The sequence below is a fragment of the Nannospalax galili genome, unplaced genomic scaffold (assembly GCF_000622305.1).
Source record: "Nannospalax galili isolate Female #2095 unplaced genomic scaffold, S.galili_v1.0 scaffold264, whole genome shotgun sequence".
NCBI lineage: Eukaryota > Metazoa > Chordata > Mammalia > Rodentia > Spalacidae > Nannospalax > Nannospalax galili.
Window position 1 is genome coordinate 1,802,044 of NW_008352391.1, and position 24,700 is coordinate 1,826,743.

Here is a 24,700-nt window from a genome sequence, read left to right on the forward strand (position 1 = left end):
AAAAAAAGGAAAAAAAAAAGAATGGGTAAGATCAAGAAAACAACTGACAAGAAATACCAGCAAGAATCCAGGGGAAGGGGAACCCTCATTCACTGGGAATGCAAACTAGTGCAACAACTGTGGAAATGAGTATGGAGAATTCCCACAGAGCTAAAGATATATCTACCATTCCTTGGCATAGATACTTGCTCAGCCATGTCTGCTGTCGTGCTACTCACAGCAGCTAGGAAATGGAAACAACCTACATATCCTTCAACTGATGAATGGAAAATGAAAATGTGGTACATATAGAAAACGGAATTCTATTCAGCTGTAAAAAAATGAAATCATAAAACTTGCAGTTAAATGGATAGAACTGAAAAATACTATGCTGAGCGAGGCAACCCAGTCTCAGAAAAAACATCACATGTTCTCTCTTATTTGGAACTTAGCACCAAATCTTGAGACGTGAGTATACCACCTGAAGTAACTGCAGAATCCAGTAGAAAGGGATCATGGAGGAAGTGGGGGGGGAGGTTCTCTGGAGAGGGGTGACTCTAACTGGGAAGGAGGAGGGAGGAAGGAGAGACAACACTGAGGATGTTTGAAAAGCCACAGGGAAGCGTATTATTTTATGAGCTTACTTAAAATACATATATAGCATATATATGTAATATATATTAGTATATAATTTTAATGGAATTATGCCACATGGGGTAATAATGCTCACCCAAAGAGCACAGACTAACAAAAACCTCAGTGCCAGGCATAGGAAACCTCCCTTCAAGTTGTCCAAGAGATCCCCCCTAAACAGCATAGGCTATCACCATTGCCTTTGCCATTGGCTGCCTCCCAGAACTTGAACACAAGATCTTCACCACACACTTTAAATACAGGGCTTGGAGGACTCTACCTGGAACTGACCTGGAAGTCTCCCCACTGAGGACTAGCTCTCATAGTATCAGAAGTGCTATGCAGCTTGCCAAGGGAGAAAAGCAATCAGTGGTCCTACCCAGTAGTAATGCCTAGGAACCACAAGAATGGTGACTGGGCAAGACAGCTCTAATGGTAAAATAATAGAACTTTTATCTTGAGGGTAACTACAAGTAATTGGACTTAGGTCCACTCATACTTGGCACTATAAACCTAGCCAAATATCCATAGCTGGAGAGGTCAGAGGTCCTAGAGGAGAACCTACTACTGCCTTTTCCCTAAATCAATATAATTTCTAACTGTATTCTAAATACTTCTCCTTATACCCACAGGTAAGTGTAGCTCTCACCCTTCATTGAAGAAGCTTCTTTCTGCAGTGAATGGAGAGCGTTTCAGAGATCCACAACTGGTCGAATACAGACAATAAGTGACTGTGGCACACCCAGCCACAACTGGTGCATCCACAACGCAACCTTTACAGCTAAGGTTCAGGAAACATTGCAGAAGAGGGGGCAAAAAGACTGTAAGAGCCAGAGGATCACGGTGCCTTCTGCTAGATAGTATCTTCTAGGTATGATAGGGAAGCTGCGTTCCTGAAATCACAATAATAAGGTTGCCTAAACAAAACCTGTTGACACACCAGTGTGTCAGGAAAGTTTCACAAGGCCTCATCCCTAGATGAAAAACTACAGGCAATCAAATGGCTTCTGAGAGAGGGAGAATTAGTTTTCTCCAGGGATGAACCCTCTGATACATTATTTCATCCCAAGTGGTCAGCCCTAAACACATTTACAAACATCACTAGGACTCAGTAGGCTGTGCATTCACATGTAGCAATAATAAATAAAGAAATCATGAATTTGAGAGGGTGTTTGAGGGGGAAATAGGAGGAGTTGGAAGGGGAGAGGGAGAGTGGTGATGATGTAAATACGGTGCACATTTATGAAATACTCAAAAAAAATTTAATCAAGTTCTCTGATAACATACACCTAAGAATAACTGGCAGAAAGAGGTCCAATTGCAGCCCTTGTGAAGGTCTATAAATCAGAGAGGAAGGCACAGACTCTGGGTAAGCATCAATATTAGAACATAAATTCTGTAGAATTAAAGACAATGCCAATGGATCTCTGTAATATAGAATTACAAATAATCTAAATGAAAACGTATAGAAAGATGGTGAGTATATTATGTTGAAATACTCAAAAGGGAAATATATACCTATCAAAAGTTATGAGTATGAAGAATTTTCCTTGTCAGGTCAATTAGAGAATTTCTCAACTCTCACAAGAGAAGGTTCTTGAATCAGACGGCAGTTACCACAGAGACCCACAACTGGTCAGTGTGAGGAGAATAAGGGATTTATTCTTTGGGTGTGCTTGACCCAAAATGGGACACCTATTCCACACCCTCTCTTCCAAAGTCTCAGGTATCATTGCAGAAGAGGGGGGTGGAAAGATTGTAAGAGCCAGAGACAGTAGATGGATACAAGAAAACTGTGCTGTCTGGACACTACTGGGTAGTTGCACATATGAACCCACAGCACTTCTGACACCATGCACAAGACCTGTGCAAACCCAAACCAGACAAAAACCCAGGAAGGATGGGGGAGGTGGGCAGGAAGCCCCAGTCCTAGCTGAGGACTCATTGACAATTAATAGCTCTTGGGAGAGGGAGAATCAGATCTCTTTAAGGATGTGACCCCAACAGGTTGACCAAGATACATGGGATAGAGCCACATCCAAGAGCATTTGAGAAACACAGATTAGACTCAATAGGCCTTACCAGAAAAGACTAATAATAATCGAGGACATGAAGTGGGTGGGGTGTAGCAAGGTGGGGGTGGCCAGAGGGGAAGGGGTCTGATTATGATTAAAATATATGAAATTCTTAAATCCATAGAAATATTTTAAAATATTAGTAATGTCATTGTGGAACTCTAGAGAACAAACACAAGTTTAAAAAATCCCACTAATTCTCCCACTATTATTACACAGATATGCTCATCTCTTTAGTATTTATATTGATTTGAGAATTTCATACAATGTATTTTGATCACATTTAGGCGCCCCCATCTCAATCCCCACCTTACTTACAATCTTTCTGCCCCCTCTTCCACAAGGCTCCCTGAGCCTCGGGAGGAGATGGTGAGATGTAGGTGTCCCGTCTAGGGCTGAGCATTCTATGCATGTTGCTAGCAAATGAAAAGCTCAATGCCAGGAATGAATTCCCTGTTTTTGGAATTGTTGACCAGAGAGATCCCACAGATTCTCAATACTGGCTATTGCCACTGCACTTGATTACCCAGCAGAACTGGATGGTAAGACACTGTTGCTAAAGATACCACATGCCTAAGTCACAGAACAAACAATGAGAATTCAAGCTCATACTGACCTCAAAGCTTCATCTCTGGTGACGAGCTTTCATAGTACTAGAAGGTGTTATACATGTTATTGGCAGAGAAAGGTAATCATCAGCCTTACCCAGCTCTGAACCCTGTGAGCTACAATAACAACTGGCATGGCAAAATAGACCCACTGGTGCAATAGTGGCATGAACAGTATGGGAGTAACCAACTTCTTTCTAATCAGATTTAAAGCCTGCTTCACAAGATAGAGTCCATACCTGGCACTGTTATAAGGGCAAGAACCTGTGGCTAGACAGGTAACAGACCATAGGGGAGAACCTATTACTATCATTCTGCTAAAGAGGTATAGTATCAAACTGGCTCATAATGACTTATTGTTATACCTATAGATAGTGCATCTCTCAACTCTCACTAATGCAGGTTTTTCTTTCAACAGATGGCAGTTAACACTTTTGTTTAAAAAAAATACAAATCATTACAAAAAGTAATTGCTAAATCTGAAAAAATAGATAGCAACATAATTCATGAAAGCTGTGTATTTTGGATTGCTCGTGAATGATTTAGAGTGGCTTAAAACAATGGGATGAAAAGACATGGCCTCTGACATATTCTGGCCTTAAAGTTTGGGTTTGTAAATCAAATACAACTACAAAAGGAGGCTAAATTATCCCTCAAACAAATCAACTCAGAAAAACATTTGTTTACATTTCTGAAACCACTCTGTGCTCTCCTACAAGCACACTGCGGATTTCCTGTGGTCAGAACATGCTGTAGTTGGGTGGCATTTCTGCAGTTAGACAATGTTATCAGCTGCTGTAGACGTAACAAAGTGAGAAAGTTAAGAACCCCACCTTGCAGGGCATCGTGGAGCACACCTTTAATCCCAGCACTTGGGAGGCAGAGGCAGGTGGATCTCTGTGAGTTCCAGGCCAGCCTGGTCTACACAGTGAGTTTCAGGCCAGCTAGGGCTAGAGGGAGAGAGACCCTGTCTCAAAAAGACCAGAAAAAAATAAAATAAAATAAATAAAATCCCACCTTGTGAAGCCTCCAATTAAAGTGGAATGTTTTCTATTGTTCAAATAACTTGTTTTCAAGAGCAAAATCACAAAAAATTCCAATTGTTTTTTTAAAAAAAAAACAAGTTTATATTCTGTCAGGTGTTTTTCATTGCATGCCCAAACAACCTTTATTTTTTTTTAAAAAAAAAAATATGGGACATGCATGGAGGTGGGACAGAATCATTCATTAATCTGCGTTTTTCCTTTTTCTCTTTTTGCTATTTCTCTCTTTATACTTTTCAAACTAGTGATGAAAAGGGATTTTAAAGTTGAATATAATTAAAGAATTTCCAAATTATTTTTCTTAGCAGGTAAAATTCTTGACCTTTTAAAGAGTGAGGAGCCAGCTTCTATAAGTCTGAGTGCAGGTATATGAACTTTGTCTGGGGTCCTCACTGGATCCCTGGGGTGCTTCCTGTTACACACTAGGAGCTAAGTGACCATTTATTTACTGAATGAATAAGAAGCCTAAACATAGTCTTGACATTGCTGCTGAAGACACCTGTAGTCACACTGCAAAATGTTTAATCAAACTTCCTTGTAGTCAGCACATAACTACCCTGGATTTTTTTTTTTTTTTTTGAGACAGGATCTAGAACTCACTATGTAGACAAGGCTGGCCTTAATTCAGAGGTAAACCTGCTTCTCCCTTCTGAGTGCTGGAATTAAAGGCATGTGCCACCACACCCAGCTCTGGAAATTCTTTCTTATATGCTTATATGTTAAATAGTCTGAATTGGGAATCTTGAGAAGACAGAACTGATTTTTAATCACGTACACACACACACACACACACACACGCATACACACATGCACGCACACACGCATGCACACATGTACTTACTCATACAACACAGAAGAGACTTGGCAATATTTCATGCTGATAAGTGTAGGTTACTAAGGACACATATAAAATTCAGCTCATCATATTGCTCCTGGAAAAAGCAAATATAAGTTAATAAAAGCTGTTTGCACAGTGATTACCTTATGCCAAAGTGCCAAAGTCTAGGACAGGAGCCAGCGAGGGGAGGCAGTGTCTACCTGGTGTTTGGCTAAGGCTTTATGAAATATTTCTTGGCAAGTGAAAACAGAATTGCATGTGGATGGGAGTGGTCAGCAAGCCCACAAAGACACTCCTAAAAAACATGTCACCTATGCTGATGCCTCACTGTTATTTTTACCCATTTTTTTCCAATTCTAAATTCAGAAATGTAAAAGTTTGTAAAACTCATGAAATCGTAAGGTTGAATCAAAGAGAGCTTTATGATAAGATGCGGTTGATTGGCTTAGCTCCAGGTGCCACCTCATGAAAACTGCAGCCTTTGAAATGGGGCTGCCTGCCCTCAGCTGAAGCCTCACCAGGGGCAGAACCTGCAGTTGCTTTGTTTTTCCACAGTGGTTGTGGATGGATTTTGGAGCACTCTTCCCATGATGGCTGCTGTGCAGCATCTTTCCACTGAGCAAAAGGGAAATAAATGTTCACTGGCTTTCTTATAACACCATCTGTGACCGCATCCATTTTTACATCATCTGCTCCATTAAAATTCAAGATAAGCACATGGTACAGTTACCAACACAAGCTTGCAAGCTACATGGATTTGGGAAAAGTATTTGACCTCTCTTTGCTTCCTCTTTCTTATCTATAAAAAAGCAGGTAAAATGGTATTGATTCTTATGGGGTTGTTGTGTGGTCAGAAAGAGTGGAAATACAGCATTTAGAAGAATGGTGGGCATGTATTTAACATTAAATATATACTAGCTATCATTGTCATTGTCATCGTTGTGGTCATCATCATCATCGTTATTATGTTTGGTTGAAACAGGGTCTCATATAGCCCAGGCTGTCCTCAAACTCACTTTGGTGAGAAGAATGGTTTTGAACTTCTAATCCTTCTGCTTCTAATTCCTGAGCAATGGGGTTTAAGGTGTACACCACTACATGTGGTTCATGTAGTACTAGTTAAATCCAGGACCTCATGCATATTAGGCAAGCACTGAACCAACTGAGCCACATCCCCAGCCCCATTGCCACCACCATCACCACCACTACCACCACCATCATCATCACCATTTGAGACAGCATCTCCCTGTAGCCCCAGCTGGCCTGGAACTCTATGTAGGCTAGGCTGGCCTTGATCTCACAGAGATCCACCTGCTTCTGCCTCCCAAGTGCTGGGATTTAAAGGCATGTGCTACCATTCCTGGATTTTGCCATTATTTTTATTGTTAGGACTGTTATTAGATTATTTTCTTCTTGCCTAGAGTCATAAATAAATAGAGAAAAAGGAATGAAATCTCTTGGAGTGTTAGCCTTCTACCTTGATTTAGCTTTCTCCTTCTCCACCTACATTTCAGTAATATGCATGTGTCCTGTGGGGAGAATGTAGGAGGATATCAATAGGTAGAGAAACAGAAGTTCAAGGCAAGGAAGAAGGTAGGGGCAAGTGGGCTGTCCAGTTTAAGCTTCACTTTGAAAGTAATCAAAATGTTTCATTAGTTTGTTACTGTCTAGATTATACTGAAGATTTCAGAGTTTGATAATAGGTTCTGAAATTTCAATGAGTTACATAGAGTCTGTTCATCCAGTGATGCTGATTATCACTGGATGAACTCTGTCATTAGACTAATTTTCAATAATGCCAAAGCAGAAGAATCCTCTCAGAAAGTTTTCATACAAGCTGGTCATTTGTTAACACACACACATAGACTGGTTAAGAGGTGGATGACCGCTTACCTTGCCCTTCCATCCCCTACCACATTTAGCCCTTCCTGCTTTATTATTTCCTTTTAACCCTTTATACCACTGAATTCTAGCTCCCTTACTTTGAAAGCCCTCCCCAGTTGCCCTTCACTAATTTCCTGATCTTGGACAGGGATATCTAATACTAAAGACTTTTTGAAAAGTGGTATGGAAACTTACTACTGTAGAAGCTTCCTACAATATACGCATACACACATATACAAAGAGTTTTAATGGAGTTACCCTATTACAGGGTAATAATGCCCCTAACCAGACACCATAGGCTAACAAAAAAAAAGTCCAGTGCCAGGAAGTGGTTACCTCTTTCAGAGTTGTTAGCTAGTGAGGTCTTACAGATCGCCAAACATTACTGGTTATTACTATTGCTCTTGGTTATCCTCCAGAATTTGACTGTAAGACCCTATTTGCTGAAAACACCATGTGCTTGAGTCATAGAAAGAACTGACCTGGAAGCTTCATCGCTACTGGCAAACTTTCATAGTGCTGGAAGGTGCTATGCATGCTACTGGAGTAGGAAAATAATCATCAGTCTTACCCAGTTGTGAACCTTGCTACAATAGTGACCTGCCTGGTAAGACATGCCCAGTGGTGCAATAGTGACATGCACGTCATGGGATTTACCAATCACTTTCTGATTGGACTTAAAGCCTGCTCCACAAGAAGAAACCCATACCTGGCATTGTTGCTGGGGACAGGAATCTGTGACTAGACAGTTCAAAGGACCTGGGGAAAAACTTACTATTACTATTCTGCTAGATGGACATAGCATGTAACCTATTTCTGATGACTTATTGTTATACTCATAGCTGAGTGTATTTCTCAATCCTCATCAGAGAAGCTTATTTTTGCAGTGGATGGCAATTAACACAGAGACCCACAACTGGTCAAAGTGCAGAGAATAAGAGACTGCAGAGTACTCAGCCCTAAATGGACATCTATACCACATCCTCTCCTCCCAAAGCTCAGGGATTACAGAAAAAGAGGCAGAAAGGTTGAAAGAGCAAGAAGTGGTAGATGACTACAGGAAAAATGTTTTCCAGACACAACAGGGCAGTTGATATATGAACTCACAGTGGTTGTGACAGCATGCACAAGACTTGTGCAAGCTCAAGCCAGGCAAAATCCCATCACGGAGAAAGAGGAAATGGGCACAAAGTTCCACCATTAGCTGAGAAGATATTGGCATTTGACAGCTTCTGGAGGGAAAGTCTGTTTTCTTTCTCTTTTTCATATTTTGGAGACAGGGTTCCCCTGTAGCCCCAGCTGGCCTGGAACTCACTATGTAGACAAGGCTGACCTTGAACTCACAGAGATCCACCTGCCTCTGCTTCCCAGTGCTGGGATTAAAGGCATGGGCCACCATGCCCAGTTGAGAGTCATCTTTTTTAAGGGTATGACCCCAGGTAGGTCAACCACACTCCAGTGGGTGGCCACACACCCAGGAGTACATTTGCAGCACGCACTGGATTTGATGGATTTAAAGAGAAAATGAGTAAAGGATGTTGGGTAAACAGGGAAACAGGGATCTGGGAGGAGCTGGGGAAGAGGGATGAATATGATCAAAAGGCATCGTATGAAATTCTCAAGGAATGAATAGAAAAGACCCCCTTCCAAAAAAGAAGGATGACCTGACAGCTCTCAGGGTGTGTTCTCTAGTTTATGTTTTTTTCAACACCTTGGAAATACAGCTGTTGAGAATAAACATTTGGGAACTGCCAATTCCATTAAGAATCCAGCCTCACCTTGGATAAATCTTGAAGACAGGATGTATTCTGCATGCCATTCTTACTTTAATGCATGTCCCCTTTTATAACTTTTTGTTATTTCAGGCAAGAAATATGCTCAGGCAAGAGCTTTTAGTTCCAATACTCGTTATGATTTTCTATTATACGTAACATACAAAGTTTAGATTTTAGTATTACCTAAGTGGAGACTCTGTTCTTCATCATTTTAGCAATCTTTTTTGATCTGGGAGGATAATTTTGAGTGTATCATAGGTATTAATATGAAGTATGAAAAAGAGCCATTGATTTCAATAGAGGAAAAGCAATAAGCTTCCAATGCAATACTTTTTACTATGTTCATAGTGGAGACATGGAACAGAGAAAGGAAAAGTGAAAAGCTAGAGAGGAAGGGAAGAGAGTGACAAAAGGTCCAGGGAGAGAAAGGAGGGGAAGAGATTAAAGAGAAAAATGAGTCTGGTCCTCAGGACGGGGAACATCATCTGAGGTGGTTTATGAAACAATAGCACAAGGACCCGTGTATGTACGTGAGAATGATACTGTTGACTTTGAAGAAAAGCTATCTGGATTTTCAAATGTCAGGGTAAATTTAGAGGTTAAAGCAATTACAATGCAATGCTCTCCTGATACAAAGACTTGCACTTTCTGATTGGAGACAGGCCTCAGCAGTCAGGAGCCCTTGCTGCTCCTGCAGAGGACCTGAATCCAGTTTCCAGTACCCAAATCATGACCATTAGTAACTCCAGTTCCAGGAGAATCTGATGTCCTTTTCTGGCCTCTGTAGGAATTGCATGCATATGGTAAACTTAACATGTAGGCAAAACACTCATACACACAAAATAAAAATAAAATTTAAAAGAGCATGTACTTTGACACATTATTTCAACAATAGACATGGATTTTCACACCATTCATGCTGATCCTTTGACCCTCTTGTGACTAATGATTGACAATACAGCGATAATAGTTGAGATTCAGGGGAAAAAAATCTGACAGAACAAACTAGTTAGTTTATCCAGTGAGCCAGGCTCAGATGTTAAAATATGTACCTGGCCATCTGTCCCGATGGTGCCTCCACAGTCAGTGAGCAGCTCTGACATGTCGTAGTAGCTGACAAACTCCCACAGACAGGCCTCCAGGTTCAGGTTTCGGTAGAAGCGCAGGGTACTAGAGCCTCTGACAGGTGCACTGTATTGGTAAGGATAGGTCTCTCCTATGACCTCTGGATTCTTTGTGGCGTTAGTGAGGAAACCATGCTGAGTCTTCACCTCATTGTAGTCCAGGAGGTTGGAGCATTTGTGGTTCCCGACTCTTGTGCCATCAGGGCTGAGGGTCAGCTCAAAGTTGGAGAGCTCTCTTGTGGAGATCACAGGAAGCATACCTGCAGGGAAGCACATGAGCTGGTCTGTCTTGGGCACCCAGACATTTATTTAACTTTAAAGGATGCTTTTGAAAGTTGTCAGGCTTTCAAAGCTGGGTAGAAAGAAGGCAGAGTTGAAAGAAGCGGGACGCAAAGGTCAAGTGGCAACTAAAGATTTGGTGAAGTAAACCAGGTCATGAGCCGCCCAAAATGCTTCTGAGAACTTGCTTACCCAAGGCACCTACCATCTATGTGTGGCATCGTGACAGTGAGCTTGACAAGGTTTGCGAAGTCAGGGTCCTTAGGACCAGTGTAACGCAACTTGGCTGAGAACGGCTCTGCCCCCACGACCCCGGGCACACGGGGCTGGCAAAGACCTCAAGGGAAATAAACACATTCACTATCAAAGAAGATGACAGAGGACACCTAATGAATGATTTAATAAAGGTGCTATTGCTTTTCTATTACCTTAACATCCCTTGTGGACTACACAGAAGACCATGTGTGAGAGGGGACCATACCTCTTAACAACACAGAGCTTTTAACAGGTTTGAGAGAAAACAGTTCTTTTAAAATATTTCCTTCTTTTTTCTTTTTTCTGTTTGAGACAGCATCTTCCTGTCACCCCAGCTGTCCTGGAACTCACTATGTAGACCAGGCTGGCCCCCATGTCACAGATATCCACTTGCTCTGCCTCCGGAGTGCTAGAATTAAAGGCATGCACTACCACACCCAGCATGACAGAAAATAGTTCTTATTCAATTGACTTAGTATGTGCTGCACATTTTAGATCAGGAACATATTCACAAAGTTATTTTAATATACTATATGAGCAAATAAAATGAAAATGATTGAAATGCAAAACCAACAAAGTGTAGTAAAATTAAGTAAATCTGAGTTTTGCCCTAGAATAGTATGATTAATTATGAAATATGTATTTATTTATCAGTATGTTAAAAGTGGTGTGTGTGTGTGTGTGTGTGTGTGTGTGTGTGTGTGTGTGTTTTAACAGTGCTGTGGACTGAACCTGGAGCCTCACTGGGTTATGATTCAAGTCCTCTCATATGTACATTTGAAAATTGCCCTGTTCTGACTTTTTTCTAGTTCCCTGTCGAGAACTTGTAATGCTAATTACTCTTGCCTTTACTTCTCCTTCACATCTATTCATGATTCAAGGACTCTTTTCCCCTTAGAGACGAGAGTTATGCAATTTGGGAGTCTTTTAGATAGGCCCACTGAAGGGGTACTCCAGTTCCCTCACCCTGCGTCCCTTTTCAGCATGGAAGAAGCCAGAGCGGTCTGCGTCCCTATTCCTTACTGGCAATTTGTGTAACGCCTTCAGAGGATGGCGTGATAAGAATAGGAGGTAGGAATTGCCTAGGCAGTTAGGGTAAAAAGACCCCAAAGAAATGTAGCCAGTTTCTGGGCTGAAAGTCAAAATGTCCTTGGGCCTGTTAGCAACACACTCTGTTCCAAAGGCCAAAAATGTCAAAAGTATTTGGGAGCTTGTATCTAATCTTTAAAAGATTTTAGGGTTACCTCCTCAGAGGGGGGAATGTTGGAGGGGAGGGAGTGGGCATGGATTTGATCAAAACACCTTATATGCATGTATGAAATTGTCAATAAAATTTTTGTAAAAATTAAAAAGATTTCAAGTCCTAAATATACTTCTGAATGCGGTGAGCAAAAAGAAAATTTAAAAATAGAAATGTATACACATAATTTTTAAAAGCAATCTAATTTAGGAATGTGACTGTCACAGGTACAGCACTTGTCTAACCTATGTAAGGCCCTGATTTCATCCTCAGCACTGAAAAAAATCAAACCCAAAGGACTGGAGAGACAGCTCAGCTCTTAAGAGCACTAACTGCTGTTACAGAGGACCCAGGTTCAGTTTCCAGCACCTACATGGTGACTAACAACCACCTGTAACTCCAGTTCCAGGGAATCTGACACTCCCTTCTGGCTTCTGCAGGCACACATAGTACACTTACACACATGTAGGCAAACATTCACACATATAAAATAAAAAAAAATCTTAAGCCCACCAAACTCATACTCAAACCAAAACAACAACAGCATATTTAAATGTGTTTATTCTCAGTGAAGGATTGGTTTTATAAAGTGGGTTTCCTCTTTTCAGTGTTATACCTAGTTACGTCCTATTATTGACCTCCAAGCATGTGTCCTTGGCTCCAGCTTCCAATACAGCCTCCATCTCAGTAATAAGGTGCAGGTTTGTGCAAAGCTTCTCTACCTTCCCCTGGGTTCCCAACAGATTCCCAGGCATCCAACAGCCAGCTGGGCTCTTTCGCATGGTATAGTGCCCCAGCCCCTGTCCAGACCTGACTGTCTCTCCTCTTCCTCTCAAACGCTCTCTTGCGCCTTTGCCTGCCACTTCCAGAGAGTTCATGCGCTTTCCTGCTTCTTTAGAGTCATTTCCCATGTTTTCAAGATTCAACATCAGCATCTCCTCTGTGTTGAGCCAGACTCAAATTATCTGGGCCTTCAACTTTCCTAGGGACTCCTGGAGGATGGGCATTGTCCTTATCCTTATCACCGGTGTAAGGTTCTGGGTCTAGCACATCATAGGTGCTCATTAAATGTGTGAATGAGAGCTTGTTTTCTAATGAAGATTGTTGTAAAAAAAATGAGGATTGAACTTTCACCTTTAAATACAGAGTGCAATGGTATGTATGAGGCATTTGAAAGAATTTATAACCAGAAATGGGACCTCTGCATTAGTGCACAATATTGCAGTGACCTTCACGGGAAGGCAGAAGTGCCTTACCTTCGCCTCTGCTGACGGTGACTATAGGGCTCATCAGCTCCAGGCCTTCATTCCCATTGGCGTTCACCGCACGAGCTGCACACTGCACCCTGGAGCCAGGCTGAAAGTATACGGAGTCTAAGCTGATCATTTTGGAGGATGTGAAGAAGGTGTCGAAGTCCACCTCTCTCATGGGGCTGGTCACTCCATCCGGGCCAGCAGGAGCACTAATCAGCCACCGGTATCTGGTCAAAGTGTCATTGATATTCTCGCTTGCACAAATAGAACCCGTTTTGTCATAATCTGAATATTTGGGGTTACAAGCCTACATGAAACAAACAAACAAAATATGTTAAGACCACAGCAGAGACCACTTTATTCTCAAGTTCTCTCAATCCTAATGCTCCACTGCTTCCTCCTCCCTGTAACACTACAGTTTAGGCAACTTCCTGATTCTTATTCCCAGCCCTGATAGCTTTTATGACTTTTTTTTTTTTTTTTCGGTCTTTTTGAGGCTTTTATGACTTTTAAGCTGTACTTTTATGACTTTTAAGTGTACTGGATGTCTCCACCGCTTAAGTGACACATGAAAAATTGTCAATTGCCTTGAACCTTCAGATTAGTATTCTTATTCTTTCTCTCCTGCTTTGTGTTTCTGTCCTCTCTCCATCTAGCCCTAAACAAGGTGCTCAGGTCCACCACACTCATGGGGTTAGTCACACCATGAGGGCCATCAGGCTCCTTCTGTTAGTGAACTTGACTCTTTCTTGCAATGCTTCCTATGTTACTCCCTTCTTTTCCCTTCCCACAACTACCTCCCTGTCTAATTCAAGTCCTTTCCTTCCAACTCCAGTTACATACTCCTGTCCTGCAAAACTCCAATATGACCCTCTATTCATACAGTGTCTCTGTACTCCCTGCTATCCAAATGAGTGAACTCCAGTTCCTTAAAATGACATTTAGCGACCTCTGGAATCTGACACCAAATTATTATGCCTCGTTTAATCAGTAAACATCTATTATGTACCTATCATATGTGAGTTGTCACATTAGGGCTGCTGTGTAAAAATATTCAAGTCATATCATAGATTTTGTTCACAAGGAGCTTACAACTTAGTTACGAGAAAGCAGGTGAAATAAGTGATAGAGTCCCTCTGTTTTTCCTCCCATCGAGGCCTGTGCTGCAATCACTTCTTTCTGGAATGATCTTATTTGAATTTTATCCTAAGCTGTCAAAATTTCACCCAGTCCTCCCAACCTTACTGCACACAGGGAGTCTCAGCTCTGGTTCTTAATGTCTACCATTTTAATGATAACAGTCCTGCTTTATAGCAGAGACACTGATTCCTATGCTATTTGATTTTCATTTCTTTATTTCTAAATTCCTTCTGTGCAGAGTTCATGCCTATCAGTGACAGACTCTTAAGTCACACATTTTGCATTCAAAAGTTACTAAGTCTTTGTTGGGTGAGGAAGAAAAATGGGACCTTAATTAATTATTGCTATCTTCTGTTTTCATAGCTCAAAGCTTAAACCTTAATTTCCCTTTTATTTCTTCATGGCGCTATTGATTAAAGTTTATAATTATTTTAAATGATTGTTCTATAACTTTCCTCAATTTCATCAACTTCCTACTCACCGTGATGCAGATGACAGGATACCCAGACGTGGGTCCAGTGTCCTCCCTGGCTTTAGAAGTATCATCATACATCAGCAACGACACAATTTGAGGGACAGAAGGAAAAGTGACATCCGCCATGCTGTTCATTTCTTCTATATACACAATAGCTTTGGTCATCTAGAAGGAAAAGATAGTGATCATTGATACATGCGATATTAGGCTTTGGGGGCTTCCAAACAATAACCCACAAACCCATGGAAACCCTTTGATGTAACTGTCATGCCCCGACCCTGAGCAGTGTGACAGGCTACATATAACTTATTGAGTGTGACCCTTGTACCTTGCTTCTTTTGAATGTTTACAGGGAAGGGACCTGAGCCTTGGGCAGCTCATCCAAAGGCTGGCCACGGGCCCTTGAGATGCTTGGGTTATAAGGTTTTCCCTTTAGTTGTGATGATAGTAGATAAATCTGTCTTGTGTTTGTGAAGTGAAAGTTCTTGCAAAAAAAAAAAAAATCCATTATTTGATCTTGGGAGGAAAGTAGACAGACACCTTGACAGAAGTGAGATTCTCAAGGTCATGATGCAGTAGGCTGTGAAGATGCTGAGATGCCAGTGAAGCTAAGCCTGAGGTGGACAAAGGCCTGCTCAGAGCACTAGCAGAGGGAGGATTCTGGACATCTGCTAGTCAGGGACAAGAATCATGTCTGTCCATGTGCCTCACTTTTGAACAACTTTCCTACATCTGGTAACTGATGACAGCTCCTAAACTTATCTTTACATGTGTAGGCTGCTCTGACACTTTCAGCAGTGTCCCCCCAAGTTGAAAACATTGTAAATCAAAAATGTGTTCACTCGGGACTAGCGAGATGGCTCAGCAGTTAAGAACACTGATTGTTCTTGCAGAAGACCTGGGTTCGAATCCTAGCACCCACATGGCAGCTAACAACTGTCAGTAACTCCAGTTTCAGGGGATTCGACAGTCTCTTCTGTTTTCCAGGGGCATTGCATGACACGGGTGCACTTACCTACATGCAGGCAATACACGCATACACATAAAATAAAAATAATAAATAAAATATTATAAAAAAATTGTGTTAACTCTACCTAACCTACTGAACATCATAGTTCAACAACACAGAACCCTGTAGGGTCACAGCTACTCCATCTTGCAATTGTGAGGTAAAGATAACAGTAACTTCAAAGTATGGTTTTACTCATACATATCAATTTTATACCGATGTAAATTTGAAAAATATAGGTTGAATTACTCTAAACCAAGGCTTGCTTGTATACTCTCAAAAGAAGCTCTTAACACTGGAAATGATTTTAACAAATCTGTTCCTTTACCCAAAAGAATGTCATATACTAGTCCATTAAAAATAATAAAAGTTTCATAAAAATATATTTGATAATGACTTTCTGAATGTAGATCTTGAGTTATAAATATGACTTTGAAAAGAATAGCAATGGGGTTGGCGAGGTGGCTCAGTGAGTAAGAGAGTTCAGTCAACCTGAGTTCAATCCCTGGGACCCATATGGTGGAAAGAGAGAACCAGCTCCTGCAAGTTGTCTTGTGACCTCCACATGTGTACTCTGGCATGCCCACACCCCTCTCATGCACACAAAATAAAGTAAAAAGTTTTTTTTAAGGATTATCATTTTTTTATTAAATGATAAAATGTTATAAGATTATCATTTTTATTAAATGATAAAAATACTTAAGAAAAAGATGCCTCCAATTTGACCTGATATTAATAGTGAAACGAAAAAATGGAAGCAATCAGTAAACGTAAGCACAGCATTATTACAACTGACCTCTTCCTAAAAATGGCATGCAATTTTAAAGATTATTTCCATTATAAAGGTCAAGTTCCATGGAAAGTATGTCTATCTGGAAGAGACTCTGGTTGGTGATATGATTTAGAAAATACATTTTATGGGGTTGGAGAGATGCTCTTGCAGAGGATCCGGGCTTGGTTCCCAGCATCCACATGGTGACTAAGAACCATCTGTAACTCCAGTTCTAGGGGATCTGACTCCCTGTTCCAGCCTCTGCAGGCACTACATGCACATGGTCACATACATGCAAAACATTCATACACATAAAAAGAAGTAAGTCAATTTTTTTTAAAAAAAGAAAAGAAAACACATTTAAAAAATATTTTTCAGACAGGGTCTCCTGTAGTCCCAGCTGGCCTGGACTTGCTATGGAGACCAGGCTGGTTTTGATCTCAAAGAGATCCACCTGTCTCTGCCTCCTGCATCCTGGGATTAAAGACCTGTGCTACCATGTTCACCTCAAGAAAACACATTTTATGACTATCAAATTTTGGACATGAACCTTTCAGCATCAAATTTTAACCAAATATAACTGGGGACCTTGAGGGCTAGAAACATGCTGGGTGGGTAAAGACGTCGGTTTAATGAGCTGCAGTGCTGAATTAACGTCTCATCTTTGTGGCCATCAAGTCGAAGTTCAGTCACTGGGGACTGACATGGGAAAGCTGATGGGGCTGAAGTGGGCTCAGTGACTCCAGCCTTGAGATTCCACCAGCACAATCTTTCAAAGACAGAGAGGAATTTACAGGTTCTGACCTAATCAGAAGAAAATTAATTTTGGTGGTTAACGGACCACACATGTCCCCTTTATGCACCGTCTTCTCTATTGTGATTTCCTATACACATTTGCTTAAGAAAATGCTGGCATGAGCTTACACTTACCTGTGTCTCTGCTATCATGTTTTCATCTGGCCTGAGGTGAACAGTGAAGGCCTCTCTCATCTCTCTTACCCCATCAAAGATTACTTCGATTTCAACAATGTGCTGGGTTTCTCCTTCCTTAAATTCAATTTCTATAAGTACAAAGGTATAAATTTAATCTTATACATATGAAATTAAACTCCTTGAACTCTGGTCTATAATGACTATAGTTTACACTGTCACTCAGTGTATTTGTGTGTGAGTGTGTGTGTGTGTGTGTATGTATGTGCTTTACTTAAAGGGAATCAAAACTTAATTAATCATTTATCTTACTACCTATATAGTACATTGCAAATTTTTTGGTGTGTGTGCTGTATTCATACGTGTGTGTGTGTGTGTGTGTGTGTGTGTGTGTGTGTGCTTGTATACATACCGAGGCAGGAGAAGGATGCCAGGTGTTCTGTTCTATCATGCTCCACCTTATTCATTTGAGACAGGGTCTGTCACTGAACCTAGAGCACAGCTGCTGGCCAGCAAGCTCCAGGGATCCTTCTGTCTCTGACCCCCACAGCACTGGGGTTACAGGCATGCACAGCCAAGCATGGCTTCTCAAGATTGAGTACCTCCTGATCTATCCCCCAAGTCTCCACTGTAACATTTTCTACTATTCTACTGTATTCTCTCTGAAGGAAAAATCCAGTTATAAGTTACTATATTGATTTATTGATCTACAGCTTGGAAAGCTGCTAAAAAAGGAGTCAGTGGTTTTCATACAGGGACAAACTTTTCTTATTCTCTGGATTTCCTAAACTAATGGGACCCATGTATGAATGGGTCCACAGGTATCAACTGAGTGTGAATGGCATTTACTTAAGGAAGATAGGAGGAAAAGTTGGATGTGAGATTGTTTTTAATGCATTACTAAAGTATATTTCCAAATCACTTATTTTTGCTGCTCTTAGAAACTGGGGAAAGTTGTTAGAAGCAGATGATAGTGCCCCACCCCCACTCCCCACCTTGCTCCACTCAGTAAGAAAAACTGCTTCCCTGTCATTAGAATGAAGTCCAACTATCAGGACCATTTGCTAAGCACTTATTTTTTAAAAGAAAAAAATCAAAGGTTTAATCATTTATTATAAAAAGCAGGTCGACGTTTATGACTACAGGACACCCAGGCAGATTTAGTAATATTTAACTTTTAAATGACTTCATTGACCAGTGCATTACATACTTATAATTTTGTTCTGTTTAGCAAAAGGAACCATTTTATTTCTAGGATAAACAGTTTCTATTAAAAGGTCATACAGCAATATTTAGAAGGTTTTTCATTCATGCAAAATCTGTTTCTTACAGAAAAGACTGACTTTAGATTTTCGTAAATGGGAGGTAATCAGTTTTCCCTTTACATCCTTTGGAGTATATATAATATACTTCAAAACCTGGGAATAACACTGATGTGCTGTAGTGCTGTATATATGCAAAGGAAATCAAGCTCTTCTGTAGAAGGTGCTATTTTTCGATCTCCTTATTAATTTTGTCATTGACTCAGTAACACCTATCAGTCACTTCTACAACTCTGTTGGCGAGTTAGATATCAAGATGAATGCCCAAAGCTCTGATCGTCAGGAACTGATGACTGGTGATAAAAAAAGTAGTGAGAGTTGATAGGCAGAGCTCCGATAGTCCACAAGCTTCATTTATACTTACTCTGTCAGCCCGTAATTCAGAGAGACAGTGAGAGAGAGAAAGAGGAGGGTCTATTTGTTTTAATAAATCATAAGAGTAGATGATGGAATGGCCTGGAAATGTGCGCTTGGAAGAGATGAGAGGCACCAGGAGAGGCTGCTAAAGCCCAGAGGACTCAGACTGACTGCGGCTGGTACTCCAACTACCCTTTCACTGCTCCCTATAGGCATCTGTTTTCTACCTCAGGTGTTCAGCATAGTTGTCAGATACTTCAATATAATGGAAACTTACAAGTACATTATATAAGGTCTGACCTTATATATGATAGTAAAATGTACAGAAAGTTAGTAGTTTCAAAACAATAGGTTACTTAGCAATTCTACTAAAAGAAAACTCTAGAAATTCTGCTCTTTGTAGTTCTAAAGGTGAGTATAACTGTATTAATTCAACTGTGAACCTAAAAATTTTATAGCCACTTTTAAAAGAGATGTATCTTTGCTCTGGAAATTGTTATTGAGTATGTTAAAGCTGTAATCAAATGCTTCTAAAAAAAAAAAGTGAATCCAAAAAACATTTGGCTGTTTTTCTTCCTTTCCTCAAAGTCACAGCTGTGTTGTCACAGTCCAGCTGGTGACAGCCTGGAAGCCTCGTACCTTCTGACACAGGGTGATAGTCCTCTCCGGAGGTGGCTGAGCCATCCTTGGTGTGGACTCTGACAACGGAAACCTTTGAAGTATCTCCTTGGCGAATCACTGGAATCTTGACAACCACTGACTCTCCTGTGTCCTTGGGTTCAGTGACACTAAATTTGGTTTCTCCAAATTTGATAATGGCCTCTAAGAATGCAAACACAGACAAATTAAGCTGCTGGTAAAGGGTGGTGTGTGGGGGGGTACTTTCCCATCTCTGTTTCATTCCACATGGGAGAGCTTAATCACTGTTACACCGGCTTCTCTCTGTTACCTCAGTATGAAAGCTGAAACCAAAGCTGTAAGCATAGCCCAGATCCTTCCTGGAGGTCATATGAGCCCCAGAAGGTGTGGCCATGTCCTCTGGGCTGTCCCTTTGTCCCACAAGTCATATAGGAGGAGGCCTTTGAGATGGAGAGGGGAAGGGGGACACCACTACCTAGGACTAGGGGGACATGAAGGCGTATGTAGGGCAGAGGGCAGGTGAAAAGGCTTGGGCTTCAATAAGCAGGCATAAGCCATAGCCTGCCAAATCAGCTTTACCAGGTTGTTTCTTTTTTTAGTGCTAGGGACTGAACTCAGGGTCTTGACATGTTAGACAAGTCCTCAGCCATTGAGCTTCATCCCAAGCTTTCAAGTTCATCAGCTTTACTTGTATGTGTGTAATAGGTGTGCACAGGTCTGGGGCGGAGGCAAGTTGATGCTGGGTGTCTTCCTCAGTCACTCTCCACTTTATTTACTGAGGCAGGGTCTCTCAATGAACCTGGAGCTTGCTAATATGCTAGCCTAGCTAGTCAGCTTGCCCCGTGATGCCTCCCTGCTTCCTGAGTGAATTCTGGGATTTCTGGCGGGCTTCCACACCTGTCCAGTTTTTATGTGGGTGCTGGGGATCTAAACTCCTATCCTGACACTTCTGCGGCTTCACCTACTGAGCCATCTCCCCAGTCACCAACTTCATTAGTCTGATGGGTCTTCTTTGTTCCCCATTTGTCTTCTTATTCTCGGTTGTGTGCAAACCCTAGTCAGGATGGAATTATTTTCTGATCTACCCGAGACCTTAGCAGGGACAGACTTCAGTGCTGGATTCACTGCTGAACAAAAACAATGACTTCTTACTATCAGCATCATCTTCGATCTTTATCAGAGTTTCATTTTGTTCACCGACTGCAGCCCCAAAGGGAGAGCTGCTCCGTGGAGTGCCAAGCACCAGGCGCAGCTCCTCGACCTCTTCAAAGAGCTCATCATCCATCAGCTGCAGGACACATGGTTTCTCTGTCTCACCTGCATGAAACAATGGCTGCAGGTCAACCACGTTCCAGAAGGCTGCACCAGCAACTGGAAGGCAAGTGCCACAAGAACAAGGACATTGCTTTCTTGGGTTCTCCTAGTGTAAAGAATGCTGTTGGTAATAAGCCATGAATAAATATTTGCTGGACTAGTGACTATGCGGACACAGGCCCACATGTGCACAAGAATTTCTGCAATTTCTACTTGTACATTTTAGCTCTCATCTTAGAAAGAAAGGAAGAAGAAAAAGCCAATTTCGTGTATGAATTTCTAGAATTATAACTGGGGAGTGGCATTAGCAAATTTGTGCTGGTTGGTCATTATTCGATCACACTAGTTTCCGGTGTTACTAGCTTTTGGCTTATCGAACAGATCATTGATCCAAGAACAATTAGCTCCCTGCTTCTAACAACTGGGACCAATATTATATCTTTAACTTTCTCCAATCTCATTAAAAAGTCTTTAAGAAATTTTAGTGGCTATAAGATACACTATCGTATGGATGTTCAATATTAATAAATAATACTCAGCCTTTACCACTTAAGTTGTTCTCAGTGTTCTATTGCTATGAACCACATAAACATCAGCATAAGGAAACCTTTCTGCACGCTTATGATTCTCTTCATCAGAATATAGTCCACTAACTGAGATTGCTAGGCCAAAGTGACGAAGTATCTGAAGGCACTGGATACATATTAGAAGTGAGAGATACATTCATGCAGGGTTCAGGGACCATTGAGGACGAGGGGGTAGAAAGATCATAAGAGCCAGGGTTGGTGCCTGATCATAAGGAAACAGACAGAGTCTTCCAGGCCTCTGGGAACTTCCTAATATGAACTTACAGCAATGGTGTCAGCATGCACAAGACCCATGCAAACTCGATCAGACAAAAACCCAGCATAGAACTGGGGAACTAGGCAGCAGACCCCAACCTTAGCTGAGGAACTATTAGTAATTCATTACTGCTGGGTGAGGAAGAGTTGATCTTCTCCGGGGGAGTGACTCTAGATAGGCTGACTGGACTCCACTGGATGAACTCATATCTAGGGACATTTGGGTCTACAAGCTTGATAGGCCTTAACATGTATGACAGAATGCATGAAATAAGGTGTGGGGAGTATAGGAGGTGACAGATAGTGGAGGGGATCTGGATATGATTAAGACGTATTATATGAAATACATAAATTTCAGTAAAAATTATACAATGAGAAAAAAGTGTGAGAGATGTTTTACCTAATGCCATTTCAACATTAAATTAAATTCCCAGCCTTGTGAAATCTGTACATTTGATAAGTTCTTGTCCACTAGATTTTGTTTTGTTTTGGTTTTGATTTTGTTTCTTTTCTTCAGACAGGGTCTCCCTGTAGCCCTAGCTGGCCTGGTGGGCCTCCATCTCGCAGAGATCTCTTGCCTCTGCCTCCTAGGGGCAGAGATTAAAGGCTTGCGGCATTACGTCCAGTTCATCCACTACATTTTTTTTCTGTGTGTGTGTTTTTGAAACGGGGGTCTCCCTGTAGACCAGGCTGGCCTTGAACTCACAGAGATCCACCTGCCTCTGCCTCCCAAGTGCTGGGATTAAAAGCATGCACCACCACGCCGGGCCATCCACTACATTTTGAAGAAACAATATAATCGATCATTAGGAATTAAAGGTTAATTAAGAAACCAAAGGCCATTCATTCAACCTGTTACAATGCACTCTGTCTTGTCATTCAGTGCATATAAAGCCATTTCATAAGCTTGTTAGAATCAGGGAATTTGACATCACTATATTTCCCTGCTTACATATTTCTCAATACACATTTGGCTCCCTTAAATTACATACAAAATTTTCAAGGGCTGGTAAGATAGGTCAGTAGGTAAAGCACGGGCATCTACAAACCTGACCTGAGCTCAGTCCTCTAGACCCATGTAGTGGAAGAAGAATCGTGGCTCCTGAAACTTGCTCTCTGACTTCCCAATTGGGCTGTGGCATACACACACACTCCTCTTCCCCTACATATACATACACATGGACCCAAAATAAATAAATGTAATAAGAAAATTTAAGATGTCTGTTAAGCTCACACATACCAGGGAGGAACGTGATGATGGAGATATCAGTGTTTGGGCGTTCTTCAAAGTCCATCATCACCTGCGCAGACCCCTGCCTGGTGTAGCATCTCACGGAAGACCTGTACTGGGTATCCCCACTCCTGTGGATCACTGCAACTATCTGGCCATCGTTTTCACTGCCGGTGTACACCCGTTCTTTGAATTGCATCTTAGGCACTGAGAAAAAATAAACTCGGGGGTCAAAGTGAGCAGAAATGTCCTTTAGTAAAATGACATTGCAGAAGACATGGTCAATGGACAGAGTAAGAGAAGAAATGGGCCTCAGTCTCTGTTCAGTTGTTTGCGAATGTTTTGACCTTGAGCAAATCACTTCACTTTAAGAGTTTTGATTTCTTTGACTTTGAAATTGCAGTCTATTTTGTGGAGTACGCACATGCAACTAAATGCTAAAAAGTAAATAAAATTAGAGACCTTAAGAGATTTGTATTTAAATATGTTGCTTAGTCATGAGTGTTCAAAATTCTTTTATATGAAAAACACTAAATACTGTGGTCATAATTCCTGCTTTCTGTGGACCATGTTTGGAAAAGCTGAGAATGAGTGTCTCTGTGTATCAGTTTTAAGTGACACCTAAGCTGGGTCAAGTACACATAGGTCTAATTGATCCCAGGTTCCATGCCTCCAGGCACCATCAGAACCTTCATGGTGGGAGAGGGCCCAGGTATCCTTTGTGATGACATTTAGAGAGGCCTGTCATGAATATTGTATTTGGTTTACTAGAGAAATCTGGGGAGTTGCCGGGTAAAGTAAATGATAAAATGTGTCTTGCGTTGGGTGGGAAAAGAAAAGACCATGGACACTCAAGTGTTCATGAATTATCACATGGTCACACATCTGTGCTGAGGAAATTCTTTAGACACTGAAGATACCAATGACAATATCATGTTTTTCTTTGAAGTTGAAGAAGACTAATGCTTTTCTTCCAAGACAGTCTAATTCTACCAAAATGAGCAGGAAGAGAAAAAATGTGCTTGGTATGGTATTGTATTGGTCGAATGGTGTCCCCCCAAGTGGTCATATTCACACAGTGAAGTTTGAACCTGAGAAATGAACTTCTTAGTAGGCAGGGATTTTGGAAGGGAAAACTGATCATCCAGATGTATGAAGAAGGAAAATAATGTGAAGAGACACGGGGACACAGCGGTCATTTACAAGTCAGTGAGAGGGGCCTATGGCATCTTCCCCTCATGGCCTCAGAAGGAACACACTCTACCAACTCTCATACAGGCTTTTTACTAACGCCAACCCTAGCAAATGAATACAGGCATATATAGCTTATGCTACCTGTCATTCATACAAGTTCTGACTTATTTTACTTATCCTTGGCGAGTTAAAAAGTACTCACAATCTGAGGCAGAGTCGTTTATGGAAACTGTGGCTTTGCTGGGCTCGCCGAGGGCAGCGTTCACAGGCATTCGAAGCACCAGTTCAAACCTCTCAATTCCCTCCAGTACTGGTCGTCCCAGGTCATCAAGAACGACAGCACGGACAGTCTGCATGTTAACGCCAGGGGTGAAATCTAAATTACGACTGATCCCCACGTAGTCTGTTCCAGCTAAAACCAAAATGAATGGGTTATTTAGATGGATACTACCTTTTTTAAAATATGAAAAATACATTACATAGATGCAT

General features: G+C 41.3%; 1 protein-coding gene across 1 annotated transcript in view; it reads right to left on the reverse strand.

Moving 5' to 3' along the window:
* Frem2 (FRAS1 related extracellular matrix 2) overlaps positions 1 to 24,700 on the reverse strand; it is a 171,125-nt gene that overhangs the window by 20,395 nt on the left and 126,030 nt on the right. The window contains exons 8-16 of the mRNA XM_008849363.1: positions 24,414 to 24,623; positions 23,027 to 23,224; positions 20,783 to 20,947; positions 19,631 to 19,813; positions 17,313 to 17,443; positions 14,608 to 14,766; positions 12,990 to 13,293; positions 10,444 to 10,575; positions 9,888 to 10,219 (exon numbers count right to left, since the gene is read on the reverse strand). Coding sequence (XP_008847585.1) covers positions 9,888 to 10,219; positions 10,444 to 10,575; positions 12,990 to 13,293; positions 14,608 to 14,766; positions 17,313 to 17,443; positions 19,631 to 19,813; positions 20,783 to 20,947; positions 23,027 to 23,224; positions 24,414 to 24,623 — 1,814 coding nt within the window. The remainder of the gene's footprint in view (positions 1 to 9,887; positions 10,220 to 10,443; positions 10,576 to 12,989; positions 13,294 to 14,607; positions 14,767 to 17,312; positions 17,444 to 19,630; positions 19,814 to 20,782; positions 20,948 to 23,026; positions 23,225 to 24,413; positions 24,624 to 24,700) is intronic.